The sequence below is a fragment of the Mesoplodon bidens genome, assembly GCF_964165515.1.
Source record: "Mesoplodon bidens genome assembly, chromosome: 4".
NCBI lineage: Eukaryota > Metazoa > Chordata > Mammalia > Artiodactyla > Ziphiidae > Mesoplodon > Mesoplodon bidens.
The window spans coordinates 93,058,565-93,078,900 of record NC_138160.1 but is presented as its reverse complement, the minus strand read 5'-3'; the positions used below and the strand labels follow the sequence as shown (position 1 = coordinate 93,078,900).

Here is a 20,336-nt window from a genome sequence, read left to right as displayed (position 1 = left end):
TTCACACCCTAAATCCAATCCATTTTTTGACTGCAACCTCCAAAACATATCCCCAAACTGACCTCTTCTTACCACCTCCACTGACACCAGTCTTGGTCCCAGCCACCATCATTTCTTAACTGAACCACCTGAACAACCTCCCACCTCCAGTCCCCAGCACTGTAGCCAAAGTGAGTCTCTTAAGGACATAAGCTGGATCATGTTACTCCCCTGGCCCAAACCGTTATATGGCTTCCCACTGTCATTCAACTAAAGTCTAAACTCCTTACCAGAGTCTCTAAGGCTCTGCACGATCAGCCCTGTTGATGTTTCAACCCAGGCTGTACCGTGGAACTTCCTGGGGAGCTTTTACAGAACACCAATGTCCAGGCCCCACTCAGGCCAATTAAATCACAATCTCTACGGGTGGAGCTTTGGCACTGGAAAAATTTTTTAGGCTCCTCAGATAACCCTAATGTGTAGTCGGGGTGGGAACCACTGGCTTCTCTGGTCCTTGCCTCATCTGTCCACCTTCCCCCACATCACTATGCTGTGTTCACGCTCCTGCCTTCTCTCCATCCTTGGAAGATGCCAACCTCTCATCTGCCCCAGGGCTTCCTTTTCCTTTGTTGTTCCCTCTGCTGAGACTGAATTCTACCTAAATCTCCTCCTACATTCAGCTCTCAGCTCAAATGCCACCTCCTCACCAAGCTCTTCTCTGTCTAAAGCATGGGGTTCCATCTCTTCCCCCTTAGTCCCTGTCCTATTATCCTATCTTCTCCATGGCAATTATCACTATCTGCTCTGACCTATGTGTCTGTCATCTCTCCTCTACCGAAGTGTAAGCTTCAAGAAAGAAGGGACTTTGACCTTCCTCCTCATTTCATCTCCAACACAGGATAGGCAATCAAGAGTTATTTTTAAATGACCAAATATAAATACCACATCATTATATGTTTAAGAGTCAGCAAGACTAGAAATAGACTGTCAAAAGCAGCATGTTTTACATCTACCTTATGCTTTTCGTCCTCAGTATGGACCATGCCCTGAACTGCTGACAACAGGAGGACAATCCCCACTGCCGAAGCCCTCTGGAGATGGACGGCAGGTACCCATCACCAACTCAAGACAAGGACATCCAGAGCCAGGCGCAGCACTCCTTAGTTCCCACACACGCTGATGAAACTATCTCCGGAGCACACTTAATTCCAGGGTAACAAATGGAGAAGTTTCTCCAAAGGATCATTTACCTTGAGGTGCAGGGTTTCCTGGTACCCTGAGCTGAAGTTAACACACACCCCTGAATTATTTGCATTATTCCTGAGTGGGATGAGGAAGGAAGATGTCTCTATTCAGCCATTCATAAGGATTTCCCTAGCACGGCCCCACCTGATGCAATGATCACCCTGGACGTGTCTGCTGAGGGGTCTTCACAGCAGGACTGGAGAGGTGCCACCAGGTTGTGTCCTGAGGATGTTGGGCTACAGGCAACGGGAGGCAAGTGTAGGGACCTGATCAGTCTTTCTTTCTCATTCTTTAATCAGTTGCTGAGCCCTGGCCTCAGGCTAGAAGCAAGGTACAGAGATGAGCATGAGACTTTCAACTCTGAGAGGCTCACAGATGTACGTGGTAAAAGCCACAGTCCTCTCTCCCCCTATCCTGGGGAAAGTAACCACAGAGAGCATGATGCAAGTATAGGACGGAGCATCAGGAAGATGGAGGACTTCCCTGGTGGCGCAGTGCATAAGACTCCGCACTCCCAATGCAGGGGGCCCGGGTTTGATTCCTGGTCAGAAAACTAGATCCCACATGTGCGCTGCAACTAAGAGTTCGCATGACACAACTAAGGAGCCCACGTGCTGTGACTAAGGAACCCATGAGCTGCAAATAAGACCTGGTGCAACCAACCAACCAACCAAATAAATAAATAAATAAATTAATTAATTAAAAAAAAAGGAAGATGGAGGAAGGCATTTAAATTAACATGCAGACTGCAAACAGCTCAGGAGCATATTCTATTCATACCTAGGAGGGCTATAAATGCTTTTCTTGGTCTCAGGAAGCCCAATGTGTATCACACAGGCTGGATGATGAACCCGACACACTCTTGCCTATTACCCACTGGTTTTACACAAGCCCCACCAGTAATCAGGTGACCCTTGGCTGTCCTTTGTCAGTGTTCCCAGTTTGGGGCCTCACAGTAGGACAGGGTGGCCAGGCTGGCAGAAGCAGATATTCTGGGTCCCCTGTTGGTGCTGTCGCATAGCACCAATCACTCACCACCACTCACCCCACCATCAACGCTACTCGATACAGGGTGGCCTTATCTTTCAGTTGGTGGCATATTCTTCTAAATACAGACTTTGAATAAATCCTCAGTTCCTTCCCTTGGCCTCCAATGCCCTGCACGGTATGGGCCCTGCCAGGCACTGGAGCTTCAACACTGAAGGCCAAGGTAGTTGGAGTCTTTATAAAAGACCCGAAGTTTAAGTTACGGGACCAGAGGAACAAGATAAGCTCAGACCAGGGACCGAGAGCTCCAGAACAAACAGAAAGTGCCTCATTTATAAACCACAATGAAATATCATCTCAGGCCCATTAGGATGGCTACTATATCAACAACAACAGAAAATAACAGGCATTGGTGAGGAAGTGGAGAAATTGGGGTCCTTGTGCACTGTTGGTGGGAACAGTAAAATGGTGCAACTGCTTTGGAAAACAGTATGGCAGTTCCTCAAAAATTAAAAATAGAACTACCATGTGATTCAACAATTCCACTGCTGGGTACATACCCAAAAGAATGGAAAGTAGGCCCTGAGACAGATCCTTGTATATCATGTCTATAATAGCCAAAAGATGGAAATAACCCAAGTGTCCATCGGCAAATGAATGGATAAACCAAGTGTGGTATATACATACATCAGAATATTATTCAGCCTTAAAAAGGGAGGAAATTCTGACACATGCTACAACATGGATGAACCTTAAGGCTATTAAGAGCTAGGTGAAATAAGGCAGTTACTAAAAGACAAATACTGTATGATTCCACTTATATGAGCCATCTAAAGTAGTCAAATGCATAGGGGACAGAAAGTAGGATGGTGGTTACCAGGGGCTGGAAGGAGGGGGACGGGGCAGGTATTGTTTGATGGGTACAATTTCAGTTTTGCAAGATAAAAAAAGTTCTGGAGATCTGTTGCACAACAATGTGAATATAACTAACAGTACGGACCGGTACACTTAAAAATGGTTAAGATGGTAAATTTTATGTAATGCGTCTTTTACTACAATGAAAAAAAAAAAGGCTCCTCATTTAGGTGATGATCACAGTGACTTTGGTTTGATCAGCACTCTTGACACTTCAGAAAGGGCTTTCACATACATCATCAAGTTCCACCCCAGCAGGAAGGTGGTAAGCCTCGCTCCACAGAGGAGGAATCTGAGACTCGAAGACACCCAGTTACTCACCCACGGCTGCACAGTGCGGGGGTGGGGGGTGGGCAGGGCTCGAACTACAGTGTTGGCCTTCTGTGTCCAGGGCTATCTTCACCACACTGCTCCAACCCAAAACAAGTACTGCTGTGTGGACAAGAACAGGCCAGCTCAGCCAAGCCTGTGAGGGTACCTACTCATAGCCGTTGTTTCCCAGGAGAGGCAACAGAGGACATATATCAGAATTAAAAGAGGAATATTAACTGTGAGTGGACTCGGAAAAATTAATGATGTATGATGTAAGTCTTAGAACAATCGCTAGAAAATAACGATGAAGAGGCACAGCCAGAAGCCAATAAATAAAATAAAATTCTAAAAACTATGCGGTTAACCCAAAAGAAGGAAGACAGGATGGATAGAAGAACAAAAATTCAGAAGGGGCAAACAGAAAACAAATAGGAAACTGAAAGACCCACAATCAATCGATCATTAACTACATTAAATGTTCACAGACTCCCGAAAAGGAAGATACTGTCAGCATGGATTAAAGGCAAGATTGACACTACGGAGAGGATGGTAGTTATCAAAAACAACAACAACAAGAGAAAAGAACAAGTGATGACAAGAATATGGAGAAACTGTAACCCTTTCACATTGTTGGTGGGAATGTAAAGTGGTGCAGCCACTGTAGAAAACAGTTTGGTGGTTCCTGAAAAAGTTAAACATAGAATTACCATATGACCCAGCGGTTCCACTCCTAGGTACATACTCCAAAAAACTGAAAGCATAGACTCAAACAGATGCTTGTATGCCAATGTTCACAGCAGCATTATTCACAATATTCAAAAGATGGAAATAATCCAAGTATCTGTTGACAGATGAATGGATAAGCAAAATGTGGTATAAACGCATGACAGAATATTATTCCGCCTTAAAAAGGGACAGAATGCTGATACTGCTACAACATGGATGACCCTTGAAAACATTAGGCTAAGTGAAATAAGTCAGCTACAAAAGGACAAATATTATATGATTCCATTTATATTAGGTACCTGGAATAGGCAAATTCATAGAAAGTAGAAGAGGGACTTCCCTGGTGGCTCAGTGGTTAAGAATCTGCCTGCCAATGCAGGGGACATGGGTTCGATCCCTGGTCCAGGAAGATCCCACATGCCGCGGAGCAGCTAAACCCACGTCACCACAACTACTAAGCCTGCGCTCCAGAGCTTGCGAACCACTACTGAGCCCATGTGCCACAACTACTGAAGCCCACATGCCTAGAGCCCGTGCTCCACAAGAGAAGCCACCGTAATGAGACGCCTGCGCACCGCAACGAAGAGTAGCCCCTGCTCTCCGCAACTAGAGAAAGCCTGCATGCAGCAAGAAAGACCCAACATAGCCAAAAAAAAAAAAAAATACAAAAAAAGAGAGAAGAGAGGTTACAGTAGTTGGGCAAATGGGGCAATATTGTTTAATGAATACAGAATTCCTGTTTGGGAGGATAAGAAAATTCTGAAAATGGATATTGGTGATGGTTGCACACCTCTGTGAATGTACGTAGTGCCACTGCACTGCACACTTGATGTGGAACTCCGGTGTGAAGGGTCACACGAGGCAGACCTGCTGTGGCACCTCAGGCTATGCTGTGCTTTGTAAAGTAAAGCTAATGGCTCGGTTCCGTGTCCATGGGACAAACAGGATGTCATAGTCCTTTGCAGCAACTACTCATTCCTCTACCAGAGGTTATATCTTTATAAAAATGAATTTGAGGTAGCACATAGCAAGCAACCACGAATAAGGGAAAAACACAATGACTGGGACCAGGGAAAGGCTGAGGAAGAAAATGGAGGTGAACACAGCTGCTAGGGCTGACTCTTCTACTTAGTGCTGTGCTCCCTGGCAGCCAGGGCAGAAATGAATGCTCTCCCGTCAGAAAGGAGGAAGCATTCCAGTTGCACAAGGGACGCAATGTGTTTTTAACAATTCGATGCTAAAAGGAGTTTAGGTACCTGGGACTTCATATGTGGTGTGAAGCGATGTGACTGCGAGTCTTTTCAGCCACCATTTCCCACATATGCAGATTTCATATGGTTTCTTCTGATACTAACCTTCAATTAAATTTAAGCTGTAGACCATTCAAGTACAACGTAAAGGGAATTCCGGGCAAGGCTAAGCTCACACAATCTTGGCACTCTGCCTTCTAGCTGTCTAATTTGCTGTAGAGATGAAACAGAGGATAAAAAAGAATAAATGGAAGGGACATCTCCCTTCAACCAGAGGATGCAAACTAGCCCCCTGCAGCCAAAGATGTGTTTTGTTTGGATGGCAGGGTTTCATAACTGGTGCAGCCTTTTTAAAAAAACATTTTTGAATTAATTGCCAGCATTTAAAAATTATTAGAATTTACAGCTATTCCTGTAAAATTAGAAGGTCAGGAAATACCGGGCCCAGCTCTTCCCATGACAGCAATGGGCAGAGTGGCCAGCAGCTGCCCCTTTGGACTCGTCTGGCCATGGTGCTCCACTGTTCTGCCTGCTTTCTTCACCCCATCTGCTGCCCATCGCTGTCAGAGTCTGCAGCACCTGCCTGGGTGGGCCAGCTTTTCCAAACGCAACTTGCCCCAGTTAGACTTCTGATAGCAGCTGGAGAAAAGACAGCTCACGTTCTACTTTTCTAAGGAGAACCCAGAGCCTTAGGTTTTTATGTTGCTGTCTGAGGGAAGACCCAAGCACCTGGGAAATCTGGAAAGGAAGCCAGAGGACATTCATGGCTATGGAAATGACGCCTCACCAGCATGCTTTCTTGGTTAAACACATACTAGTGGGCAAAGCTGGTTTTCCTCTTTCCTCTCAGGATCAATTAGACCTATCCCCAGTGCTGTACACAATAAACCATACCAGAGTCGGTTCATTTTGAATACGGTGTTAAAGGCTGACTCTACTTTTGTTGAACCCCCTGTCAGAGCCCTAACCCAAATAAAAATATACCTAAATAGGCTAGATGTTAGAAATATTCCCCTGGTCCTTTGATTCCAAGCAACGTGCATTTACCAGAATGAATCTGCTCCAAAATATGGTCCCAACTTCAAACGTACTTACTCCTGGGGCTCAGCATTCACTTCACAGTTAATGGTTATGTGTCTGCCTAGTTTGGAAGCCCCTCATTCTCTTTTCATAATGGTTCTTTTTAAAGCTTTGCCTTAAAATCTGCTCTTCCGGTAAGCCTTCCCCGATGACCTATAGTCTCGTATTTACTTCTTTCTTTGAGGCATCGCATTCCCCATAATTACTTATTACCTGACACATGGACCCTACGAAGTCTGGCTCTGGGGAGCAGGGACTCTGTTCATCCATCCTTGTGTTCCTAGACGCTCACAACACTGGGCACGGAGTAGTACTCGATAAAGACCGCATGAGTTGAACGTGTAAAGGTAATGAAAGACTTTTTCTATGTTAATTTTTTAAAGTATCAAGTTTTTTTTTTTTTTTTTTTTTTTTGCGGTACGCGGGCCTCTCACTGCTGTGGCCTCTCCCGTAGCAGAGCACAGGCTCCGGACGCGCAGGCTCAGCAGCCATGGCTCACGGGCCCAGCCGCTCCGCGGCATGTGGGATCTTCCCGGACCGGGGCACGAACCCGTGTCCCCTGCATCGGCAGGCGGACTCTCAACCACTGCGCCACAAGGGAAGCCCAAAAGTATCAAGTTTTATTAGACTGCTCACTGACCAAGTATCATCAACTTGGAAAATGTGCTTGTGGCATGCCAATGTGGTCTGCAGAACCTCTTCTCACAAAAACAATGTCCAGAGCGATGGGTGGGGCTGCAGTAACACTCGTGAGGTCCGTACTTTATTACCTTTATAGATGAAATAGGCTTCCAGGGCTGGTCTGGGCAGCTAACACTCCTCTAGGACACTGGTCTTAAGGAAAAAGATGTCATGAGCTCCAAACAACCCAAAAAACAATCCAACCTGAGAAGACATGGTCTGCTTAGAAAATAAAGGCTGCTTATCTTAGGAAAGGAGTTCATGAACCTAACAATCATGGGAGCTCATTCTGAGCAAACGTGGTGGATCGATGTCTTTCCATATCTAAAACTCTAAATCTCTTTTGGGCACTGAAAAATTACTGAATAGTAGAGTTTGAGGGAAATATTTCAAAGTACCACAAAGTGAAGTGGAGCCATAATCTTTCCCACTCTCAAGCTTGGTTACTCTGTAAGGAAAGTTCTGGAATGATATTAGGTGGCCTCCTTGGCCACTTGGCCCTGCTAACATTCACAGACAGGCCTCGTTTGACCAGGCTCAGATCCCCGGGAGGAAGCACACAGTCTCCTTAGACAGCCCCCCGTGAGTCAATGTTCGAAACTTCTAAGCCTTCCCTGGGCTTGGTTCTCAGGGATGACCAACATCATGAACCTCTTGGGATAAATTAAGCTGCCCAGTTAAAGTAAGGAGAAGAAAAACAAAAGCAACACAGGGCTTGGGCTGTTCCATCGTCATGTCAGGGTACTAGTTTCAGTGCTAACTCTTCCAACCGGGGGACTGGTTTCTCAAAGTTTCAGAATCAGGTTACCAATGATCTGATTCTCCTCTAAAAATTCTCTGCTGGAATATAACTGCCTACTTAGTGCCTCATTCCTAACAAAAATCCAGTTTCCTCTGGACAGGCTGCCTTGCCTTTGTAAACACTTCTCTCCCACTCTGCAGAAATCATTTTTAGAGAAGGCGGGACTGCTTTCCCTGCCCCGACCCCGCTTTGTCCCCACTGCGAGGGGCTGCTCGACACTTTGGAAGATTTCTCCTGAAGGCTTTAAGCCTCATGGACCATTAAGCCAGGAAAATCTGGCTTCAACATTAAACATATTTCATAGTCACAGTCATGCCAAATAGCCAGGTTTCATGTGTAAATTCTTCCTTGGTTGTCCTCCAAGAACTACGCACAAGGAGGAAATCTCTATCTAAATGATCACACCAGCAAACATGGTATCATATGCTTCCTGTCCTCGCTAAGGGTTTAATAGTTCAGCATTGTTTAATTCCACAAAAATAAGAATTTCTCACCTAAAACCAGAAAATACCTCAGAAGCAGAACCCATCACAGCCTGTGCAAAGGTCCATCAGATCAGGGATTTTGTTTGGTTTACAGCCAATTGCTCCAGACAAGCTTTGCTGTTCCATGAACCGAGTTGGGAAGACAGCCTGCTAGAGGGAGTGTGCCCCACAAACGCTCACACGCATGACGCAACGCTGAGCCCATCTCACACATCTGTGCTGGGCTCTGCTGCAACTCCCAGAATGGTTTGGTCTAAGGGTGTTGTTTCTAAGATGGAGATCTGCAAGATCTCAGTGAACAGCAAATACTCTGCTAGTAAAGCCAGGTGCTGTAATCAGACAGCTGCTCCCTAAATTCTGCCACCAGTACTAGAGACCGCAAAGGAGGGCAGTAAGCAGAGCACACCATCCATAAGCATGCTTCACCGTTTAAGCAAGGGTGTGTAAAAGCAAAGCCATCTATAGAAACACGGGCGGCAACAACAAAGACAGCTGCTTAGCTGTGCGGTCTTGGACAAATGACTTGCCCTCTCTGAACTCTGTCATCCCAGTTTTACAGATGAGGAGATTTACAAGGCCTCCTTCAAGGCTGAGGATTGAACATGAGGATGCGTGTAAATGCTCAACACAAAGTAAGGGAACAAAGCATGTTAGTTATGATATGCAGCCTCCCTCTGAACTAGAACTCTCGGCCAAATTACGAAATAGAAACCCCAACTCATAATTCCTACCTTATCTTTGTCTACTTAATTAACTTTACTTTACAAACGATTATGTGACCAGGTTTGAACAGAGGTAATGCAATTTATTTTAAGATGCAGTGTGACACCACCGGGACCTTTCTGCTGTATATGACTGCTTAGGTAAGTCAAAACACTTTCTAAATTGCTGGTTTACTCCTCCAGGCTCTGAGGACCGTGCCCTGGAGCCAGCTTATCGAGGGGGCAGACAGGCTGTGATGAGTGGGGTTTGAAAACAAAAGAAAAGTGCATTCTGATGAAGGGAATACTCCTGTTTTCTTAAGTGAAGATCGGCAAATATACTGCAGCAAACTCTGTATATAAAACCCAGCTCAAGAAAACCTCTGGGTTGCTAATGCAAGTTTGCAAATATAGCAGGCATAATGAAATGGCTGCTTTTTAATGATTTCCTATGATGGTGTTTATAAATGGTAGTCTTTTTCCCTACTGAAGCAATTTAATTGGAAAATGGCACAGGAGTAGGAAGACGCAGCCAACCAGTTCCAATGAACACGCAGGGGCGGGGCTCAGCCGGGGCCTTAAACAGGTCCTCCTCCTTGCCGTCCCGGTGCCTGCCCTCCACGGGGACCTGGCAGGTACCGGCCGTGCCCACAGCACTCTCCTCCTGCCCCTTGCTCTTTGCTTGCATCGTTCCCACTTATCCCACAGCTTTCTGCTTAGATGTGACTTCTGGCCACGTCTTCTGATGCTCCCACTTGAGGGTGTCGCTAGGGGCCCCTGTCCACCTCCTTTTGTGGTCCCACTGCCAGTCATTCCGTTTCCTTTGCATCCTCCAAAGAACCGTGAGCTCCAAGATGGTGTTCATTGTTACTCACATATCTGGGAGCCTCCGAAGAGCGGGCACTGTTACTTCGGTAAACAGGAGAGCCGAAGTCCCTGCCTGCATGGAACCTGCATTCGAGTGCAAGAGACTAATAAAGACTGGTGATACATATATAAGGAAATAAATGCAAACACGAGGTATCATCGGGTAGTGCTAAGTGCTGTGAAGAAAAATGAAGCAGGGACGGGAAGGGAGTGCCTGCAGTGTGAGAGTGAGTGACAGCGCCAGGACTCTACCAGGGGGCTGGGGAAGGCCTGTGATGAGAGGACAGCTGACTGACATGCATCAGAGAGGCATGTGTGGATGCAGAAACCCTGAGGCCAGAGATGCTGGTCAGGTCTGAGGGACAGCAAGGACGCCGATGTGGCCAGAGCTGGGAAGAAAACAAGGAGAGTTGGGGAGGGACTTCCCTGGTGGCGCAGTGGTTAAGAATCCGCCTGTCAATGTAGGGGATGCAGGTTCGAGCCCTGGTCCAGGAAGATCCCACATGCCACGGAGCAACTAAGCCCGTGCCCCACAGCTACTGAGCCTGCGCTCTAGTACCCACGAGCCACAACTACTAAGCCCATGCGCCTAGAGCCTGTGCTCCACAACAAGAGAAACCACTGCAATGAGAAGCCCACGCACTGCAACGAGAAAGCCACGCGTGGCAACCCAAAGCAGCCAAAAATAATTAATTAATTAATTTAACAAAAAAAAAAAAAAAAGAAAAGAAAGGGAGAATTGGGGAGGATGAGGCCTGAGGTGGGGATGCCCAGGTTCTGGGGGCCCTACAGGCCAGGGTAAGGAGCGGGGATGTCACTCTGGAAGTGAGGGATTTGAGCGTGGGAGCACAGTGATCTGATGGCAGGTTCTGAGTCTCACGTGCCCAGTCTCCAGCACAGCTCCCAGTGAGCTGCTGCATACATGAATGAAGGCCTCCTACTGTGGACAGAGAACATAGGCATCAGGCAGAGAGGGTCCCTTCCCCGCCAGGAGCCCAGTCTTGTCAGGAATGATACTACCAACAGTTACAATGAACATGTATTTTTACTGAAGGAAAAGATGAAAATAAACAATTTGGGAAAACAAAGCCAGCTCACAGTGCAGACAAGCAGACAATGGCTCCTGTATGGGGCGCCCGGGCTACAGATGGTCCCTCACAGCTGGAACCCTGAGATGCCCCGCAGTGAAGACGCCCTGCCCACTAGACTGGGGTTTGCCCTCCATTCCCCCAGCTTATTTGATTAAGAAATTTTGTTGGGGCTTCCCTGGTGGCGCAGTGGTTGAGAGTCCGCCTGCCGATGCAGGGGACACGGGTTTGTGCCCCGGTCCGGGAAGATCCCACATGCCGCGGAGCGGCTAGGCCCGTGAGCCATGGCCACTGAGCCTGCGCGTCCGGAGCCTGTGCTCCGCAACGGGAGAGGCCACAACAGTGAGAGGCCCGCATACAGAAAAAAAGAAAAAAAAAATTCAATGTGATGTAAGAAGGAAACCAATGGGGCAGCAAGAGTCAGCACAGGGACTTGCACAAACTGGTGCTCACAAGATGCTTTTGGAGGAGGTGCATTTAAACTGAGACTGAAAAGCTGAGAGGTGCACCCCTGCCGTGAGCTGCTGCTGAGTCTCCTCTTCAGCGGGTGGCCCCCTAGGCTTGGTCTCCAGGTCTCTGCAGTTCTCACTCTTCACATCGAATTCCATTGCTTCAGTAACTATCTGCAAACAGCCTGATGTCTCCCAACTGCTTTCTTCAGCCAGACCTTTATTGGCTTATTTATACCTACTGCCTTCCCAACATCTCCACCCAGATACCTCCAGATGCCTGAAACTTATGCCCAAACAAAACACAAGATCTCTACCCTACTCCACCCTCCCCCAAGCAAAACAAAATACAATTCAGAGCAAAGCCACCTGGTCCTTCTTCCCTGCTTTCATATTGGTGATTGGCCCTACTGTCTATCCACTGTGCAAACGAGACACTTATGGTAGATCCCCACATGCCTACTTCCTCCTTCACCCTGTTACTGATCCTTTAGCAGATCTTGCCGACTTTCTACACTCATCTGCTTTTCCACACCTCAACTGCCACCACCCTAATCCTAGCAACAATTTTGCCCACCTAGACTTTTGCAGTGGTTTCCTAGCTGGCCTCCCCCATTCACTCTTTTTTATTTTTTATTTTTATTTTTTTTTGTGGTACGCGGGCCTCTCACTGTTGTGGCCTCTCCCGTTGTGGAGCACAGGCTCTGGATGCGCAGGATCAGCGGCCATGGCCCACGGGCCTAGCCGCTCCGCGGCATGTGGGATCTTCCCGGACCGGGGCACGAACCCCCGTCCCCTGCATCGGCAGGTGGACTCTCAACCACTGTGCCACCAGGGAAGCCCCCCCATTCACTCTTGATCCACTGATTCTTTCTCTTCACCACAGAGTAACTGATTCAAAATGCAAATTTGATCATTTCATTCCCCCGACCCCCAACTATCAAAATCATTCAGTGGTTTCTTGTGGGTCTTTGAATAAAGGTCAGACTCTCCAACATGGTCTATAAGATCTTGCACCATCTGACTCCTGCCTACCGCTCCAAGCCTCCATCTCACATCTCTGTGCCCTCCACACAGGATGATCTTTTCTCACGGCCTTGAATACATCTCTCCCTTCTCCCCTGAATGCCGTTTCCTCTTTTATGTACTCAATTCCTACTTATCCTCCAGATCTCAGCTCAAATGTTACTTCCTAGAGGAAGCTATCCTGGAAATCCTAAACTGAATCCCTTTGACACACTGTCATGGTACTGTGTTCTTGGTGTTATAGCACGTATATAGGTTGATAATTAAACATAAGTGTTTAATACTTGATTAAAGTCTCTCTCCCCAACGAAATTTTGAGTTCTATTATAAGTCGTACTATACTTTCTCTTCCTTGTCCTCATTCTTTTCCCATCTCTGCCCTGTGCATGAACATTTCCTAAGATATAGTGCCTCTCCCCATTTTGACTCCATACCCTTTCAACCACAGGGATCTCCTTACCTTATAACTTCAAAGCCTTTATCCTCAACCCCAATCTCTCCAGAGATCTAGTTAAGCATCTCCAAGTAGACCAGAGGTTTTGCAACCTTTCGACTGCAACCCATAGTTGGAACATTTCACTTGGCAACTTACAACATATAAACATCCAACAAATATGTTTCGTGAAACAATACTGTCATGCTGTTTTTTTTCCTATTTGATTTCACTTTAAAAATATTTTATTTTTTCACATAATTTCAAGACCCATTAATGGGCCACAACCTGTAGCTTAAAACACACCATACCAACACACTGTGCCAGGTATTTCCACATGGACATTTCTCTACAACCTCAGACATAATAGATCTGTTTCCCAACTCATTTCTCAACCAAGCTTCCTTACTAAGGAACATAATCATTCTCTTAGTCATTCAGGATGAACATGTTAGTCATTTTGGATTCCTCCTTACCCCAAAGTTGCTGAAACCTATTGGTTCTTCCACTGAGATATGTCGCTACTTACTCCATCCTTTCCATTCCTGCCATCTCAGCTCAGATTTTACTGTAACTTGGAACACTGCCACAGCCTTTTTAACTGGTTCCCTACTTCCAGAATTTTCAGGCAAAAGGTGACGTATATTTGAATCACAAGGCAGAAAGGGAATTCAGCTCTTTGGTTCCATTTTGACCAACAAAGGAGTATGTAAAAACCTGAAATGGATGTGCCTTCATCTACTCAATAAGCTCCTTGACTAATTAAATTTTAATTCAGGCTGCCTTATGTTTCTAAAGTTCCTATTACAATCCAGAAACCGAACTCCGGCTTTGTGGTAGGCAGGCAGACTCACCCATGTCCGCAGTGACCATGGTGGACTGGTTTTCAGGGATGGAGACAGAGGTCTGGTCTTGGTCCACACTGCGAGAGTCCTCATTGACCTCGTGCTGACTCTGGCTGAGTTCTGATCGCAGTTCTGAGTACTCATCCTCCTCCCTGAGAAAAAAAAAAAGGAAGTCAGCCTCCACTGACAGAGACGTATGACAAATCCCTAGAGAATATATCTTTTAAGGACAAGATAAAGACACTCAGAAAGAAAACAGACAGGTCTCCTCTCCGGGCCACATGGATCAGGATTCCTCTCAGACCAAATAGATGGGCACATCTACGGTCAGCGTTTGAAATTGAAAGTTTGCTTCTGTGTCAACATCCATACCTATACACCAAACAAGATTCATCTATCAGTCTACCAGAAACTTTTCCCTTTCAAAGATTTCCTCAAGAAATTAGATTTCTTCACCCCCTCAAATTCCGAGGCGAAAAAGAACTGAGACTACTAGCACTGAGGCCACGGTGAGCAGAAGCATCAAAAGTCTGGTGATGGTGGCGCAGTGGTTGAGAGTCCGCCTGCCGATGCAGGGGACACGGGTTTGTGCCCCGGTCTGGGAAGATCCCACATGCTGCGGAGCAGCTGTGCCCGTGAGCCATGGCCGCTGAGCCTGCACGTCTGGAGCCTGTGCTCCGCAACGGGAGAGGCCACAACAGTGAGAGGCCCACGTACCGCAAAAAAAAACCCCCAAAAAACCCACAAAAGTCTGGTGAATAGGAGTGGCTCAGACCATCACCAGCAGGGTCCTACTGGTGGGTTTCTTTCTGGGAAGAGGACATAAGGAGTATTGAGGCTGCAGCGACTAGAAAACCAGCACCTCATCTGTGCAGATCAAAACCAATGCTCCGAGAAGTGTATGGGTCAGCATGTCTGAGAAATATCACACATAGTTTCTCTAAAGGAAGTAAATGGAGTTAGGGGGTAGGAAAGGAGGATGGGGTGAGGAGAAGAATAGAATCAGTGAGTGAGAGAATACCACACAATGGTCTATTTCCTCCAATTTGCGTTTGCTAGCAGGAAGACAACACTGAAATGCAACCATGTTTCATCTGCACAAGCACACCCCACCGCCTTCTCAGCCTCTCATGGAGCCCTCACCACCTCTGGTCTCTGAATTAGCTATGGGCAAGCTAAGAAAACTCAAAATTGGAATATCTATTTCAAAGCACACGCAGACCTTCTCCCCACACCACCACAAACACCACACACACACACTGGATACAGAAATGGAGAGAGCAAAAATTAGCCCTCTTTGAAGCATTTATTTTGCAAGTAAGCCAGAAAAGAAAATTGTCAAGGGATTTAACTCTGAGGTTGGAAAGTCCACAGGTGTGTCTGCTCAGCCCCAGGGGGAGGGTGTCTGTGAAGAAAGGAAGGAAGAGAAGAAATTCTCTCAACCTGGCATTCACTTCAAGTTGCTGACGACCAGGGGTGGCGTGGGCAGAAGGTCCACAGTTTTGGGTGGACCAAGATGGTGAGTGGTGTTCAGTGGAACTTGGGGAAGAGGCAACTGCCGTTTGAAGCTGGAGAGACACATCTATATTAGAGAAATGGGAAGAACTCTCCAGAGTTCTTGGTTCTCTCAAGAAATTAACATCCTCTCAGGGAAGGAATTCAGCTGAGCCCCTGCTTTATAAAGTATTTCTAATAAGAGCCACACAGAAATCTGGGAAGACTTTAAACAGATATAAAACCCCCAGACAGTCAAAATATGAATCAGAATGGGAGTGGTGAAGGCAAAAAATATAGGTTAACATTCTATGAATAAGTTAATTATTAGACATCTGCAAAGTCAACAATAATTAGGTTTAGGAAAGAAAACAATGAAAAGGTACTCTCAAGAGTCACCTGTTTGGTCTAGAGGGTAATTGTGCCCTGATACATCAACTCTCCTTTCAATCAGCAGTTAAAACCCTGATTTTAGTTAAGGGGAGATTTTGTGTATGATGAATAAATTATCTTTGTTGCATGGGCAATGTAATCAGCTTCAGCTTGGCTGAGACTGTTTTCCAGCCAAAAAAGCCAGATAAATGCTGCCGCTGTATCTCTGGTATAAATGGCATTTGAAAAATCTTTCATAGCCACCTTCAACCCTCTTGGCTTGGCAGGTCCCAAAACACATAGTGCCTGCCAAATCTCCTGCTTTGTAAACATTATTTTATTAGGACGGATTTTATAAAGGAGTGAATAGGGAAGGGGTGGGAGAAGGAAGCTGTTGAGGGAAACATTCCTTACTGAGGTCAGAGCACAGACTGAAGAATGATACCACACTAGAAATGTCACCTTAGGCAGAAGGCTTTCAGTGTCATGCAATGCAAACTAAGGGTCCTCATTCAAGGTATTTGATTGAGCACCAAAACAAGGATAGGATGGCAAAAACCAAACAGATGCTGTCTTCTGGGAGTCAAGTATGTTCACAACAAATTCTAACCTAAGAAGGATGCTCCGGGCAGACACAGGAGGAGCATCTGGGGCTGCAGGTGTGCAGTGACCAGGGAAGACTTCCTGGATGGAGCAGCACTGAAGGTGAGTCTAAAGGCAAGCAGGTTTTAGATAGGTCACGAGGGTGCAAGGGCACACGCAGAGACTCAGAGGGGCCCGTGAATGTGAACATGGACATGTGGAGCTTGGGATAGAGGTTCGGGATAGCTGAAACCAAAATGGGGTGCAGGATGGAACCATGAGGCTGGAGGAGCACTCAGGCCACTTGCTGAGTGGGCAATTTTGATCAGAAGGAGAAATGATTGTATTGAAGGAGGCAAATAATCAGGGTTAGATGGCAGAAATAAAGGAAAACAATGTGTGAAATCGAGGAATTCAGAGGAAGGAGTAAGTATTGCTGAGAACTTTCATGGAGACAGATAAAATAAGCAGCAGGGAAGTGCAGATGGTCTGTGTTTTTGACCTCACAGGGAGAGGCTGAGGTGAGCACATACCATGCATGGTTCAGGTTCCCCCTTATGGTCACCATAATGAAGGTTACAGTGCAAAACAACACAAGCAAACGACGTAAACAGTAGTTAGAGGTAGAAAGCAACCTTGTGAGAAGATCGCGTGCATTTCTGTGTCCCAAAAATGAGGCATTAAAAGGTTAAACTGAACCTAACATGAGAAAGTTTGTGCAACCCTGTTTCTCCAGCTGACTTGGTAAAAAAATCTTGGAGTTGCATATCTTTGTCATCTCCTGAGCATCCTTATTGGCATCGTTCCTGAAAGGAGATTGGAATCTGCGACTGGAAAGTGACAAAAGCCAGTGGTCTCCGGGCCCTTTGTAAGTTGACAGTCAATCTGGGACTGCAGCACTTGCAGAAGACTGATGCTGGGGGTTCTCTCTCTACTGTCTTATTCAGAAGCATTGGTCCATCCAGAGAAATGGAACAAGAAGTCAGAAACACCCTGCTGGTCCATGGCAGTTTTACAAAGGCAAGAATTTGAGGTGTGTTTTTAAGGCTGCTCTGTGCAGCAGGGCGTCACCTAGCTGGTCAGGGTGTCTAGCAAATGACACAGCACTGGCATCTCAAAGTGACTTTATTGTTTGCTTCCTTCCATGGTGTATATGGTAACTCTTGGTAAGTGACATCTTATTTCTTTGGGGAAAAAATGCCTCCCCCAAGAACACTAACTGCTAATGCTGGTGATGAAAAGGAAGAAAATATGAAAAGGTCCAAGAAGTGATCAATTTAAGTCAAAGAAACAGAAGCTCTGATAAACTGATAAATGTTGCTAATTGTATGCTACTGTGGCAGTTTCCTAATTATGGAATTACAAAGTTCTCAGGTGTTTTTCTTTGGAACATAAGGGATCATCTCACAGGATTCTAAATGCACATTATTTCATTTACTTTGAAGCATCTGTGAAGTGCTTCCACGTTGCTTAGAGTTGCAATGATTAATGCTCGCTACTAGCTTAACAACAACAACAACAAAAAAACGCTCCTAAGGGGGCAGGTATTAGATTGTACACACACCTACGTAACTAGCAGAGGCAGACAAGTCACAGACTGGCAGACTGGAAGGGATCTTCCAGTGATCACCTAAGACAGGATCAATAGCTTTGTTTTACAGATAAGACCACTGAAGCTTCCAGAGCCTAAGCAACTTAGCTAAGACTATACAACCAGTTAGCAGCACAGCCTAATTCCTAAACCTAGTACCAACAAAACAATAATATGATGGCCTAAAGAAAAGATTTCTTTTTTTAAAAAAGATTCTTTCTCATTATTAGCTAGGGGTGAAATGATCTAATTAGAAAAGGAAAGTCAATGAAAGTATAATTCTTATCATGCTTTCCAGACCTTGAGCTGAAGTACTATGGAATCAGCAGCAGTTAATAAAAATATTAACTTCAGTAGCAGTCTCTATACCTGTTTTATTTTGGGGTGCACATTCATGCCTTGTCACTGGATTGGAGTGACTGGTGAACGAGACCCAGAAGAACATCTGCCTGCCTTGGTAACTGCCAGTCAACTATGTCCAGCTAGCCCAGTCTACCTGAGTGTGTGGTCTGTCTTCTGAAACACATTCTGTCTCTCTTGCAATTAAAGGCTGACTTGCCCTGAAATGGTCATCATTCTTTTTTTTTTTTTTTTTTTTTCGCAGTACACGGGCCTCTCACTGTCGTGGCCTCTCCCGTTGCAGAGCACAAGCTCCGGACGCGCAGGCTCAGCGGCCATGGCTCACGGACCCAGCCGCTCCGCGGCACGTGGGATCCTCCCGGACCGGGGCACGAACCTGTGTCCCCTGCATCGGCAGGCGGACTCTCAACCACTGCGCCACCAGGGAAGCCCGGTCATCATTCTTTTAAAGAACAAAGATTTTTTTAGATACAAGGAGGAAAAGTATTCCTTTCAGTTCTCTTAGAGGATCTATAGCAGGACATAAGTGATGAGTAAATACCTCTTCTTATTTTTCCATATAGTACAGAGGAAGTTCAGACTCATCTAGGAATCTCATGGTGAATAACTGAACAAATGGGACTCTGAAATGCTCTCCTATGTATATAATAATCCATCCTTGTCATCAATGAAGACCAGTTTTAACAAGGTCTGATATAAGATTCATATTCAAAAACTTCAAATAGTGAACAAGGTTGGAATATGTACCACATAGGAAGACAGAGAGAGAGAGAGAAAGCTACCTTATCTTCCTGGGTTTTATTTTTTGTTTCATTATATTCTACTCTTCAGGCCAGAAGTTACATCAGAACGACATGTTTTACTGGGAAAGAAAGAGGTTTTGCTTACACTGTTTGAGATGCAGCAACATGAAGATGGTTAGACAGATGTACCACACAGGCCCAAGTGTGGGCCTGAAGATCAGGAGAAAGGTCGGGCGCATAGCATCGGCATGAGATTTTAGCGAATGGATTATGTTAGAGTACAAGGAGGCTTTGGATACTATCTCAGTCACTAAATGAGGAGCATTTTGCAGACAAAGAAGCAGAAAGGTCAAGTGCCAATGTCAATGTGACACAAATAGGAGAGGTCAGTGCTTTAGGGCTGCAGCCATCCTGGTGAAAGGCATGGGGGAGAGCCCAGGGTAAGAGCCAAGGCTGAAGATGGATCTTAGGGACAGAGGAGAAGATCTAGGACATAAAGGGTCATGAAGGTTTGAGAAGAGTACACCAGTTGGGAAGGAGGATTTAGGGTTAAATGCTGCAAAAAAGGGCCAGAAACAAGAAAAAGGTCACCGGATTTTTCGGTTAAGAAATCATTGGTGGGCTTCCCTGGTGGCGCAGTGGTTGAGAGTCCGCCTGCCGACGCAGGGGACATGGGTTCGTGCCCCGGTCCGGGAGGATCCCACATGCTGCGGAGAGGCTGGGCCCGTGAGCCATGGCCACTGAGCCTGCGCGTCCAGAGCCTGTGCTCTGCAGCGGGAGAGGCCACAACAGTGAGAGGTCCGTGTACCACAAAAAAAAAAAAAAAATCATTGGTGATTTTCAAAAAAGTGTCTTAGCTTATGCTGCTGTAACAAAGTACCACAGACAAGCATAAATAACAGGAATTTATTTTCTCATAGTTTTAGACTTTGGTCGGCAGTCCAAAATCAAGGTGCCAGCATGGCTGGTTTCTGGTAAGGGCTCTCCTCCTGGCTTACAGATGGTTGCCTTCTCACTGCGTCCTCACATGGCAGGGAGAGAGCTGGAGAGCAAGCGAGCTCTCTGCCGTCTCTTTTTATAAGGACACTCACTAATCCTATCATGTGGTCCCCATCCTCATGACCTCGACTAAACTGAATGACCTCCCAAAGGGCCCCATCTCCAAACACTGTCATATCGAGGGGTTCACCATGTGAACTGGAGGTGGGGGGCACAATTCAGTACATAGCAGAGGGAGCTTTGGCAAACTGTTGGGGTCAGAAGCCAGACAGCTGTGGGCTAACTAGCAAATGGGAAATGAAGTAGAAATCATGAACCACTCAT

At 46.1% G+C, this 20,336-nt stretch overlaps 1 protein-coding gene across 2 annotated transcripts in view; it reads right to left on the bottom strand.

Moving 5' to 3' along the window:
• The window catches only part of MCC (MCC regulator of WNT signaling pathway), a 279,822-nt gene that overhangs the window by 75,250 nt on the left and 184,236 nt on the right, over positions 1-20,336 (bottom strand). For both annotated transcript variants that reach the window (XM_081231323.1, XM_081231324.1), the window contains one exon: positions 13,881-14,023. In XM_081231323.1, coding sequence (XP_081087449.1) covers positions 13,881-14,023 — 143 coding nt within the window. The remainder of the gene's footprint in view (positions 1-13,880; positions 14,024-20,336) is intronic.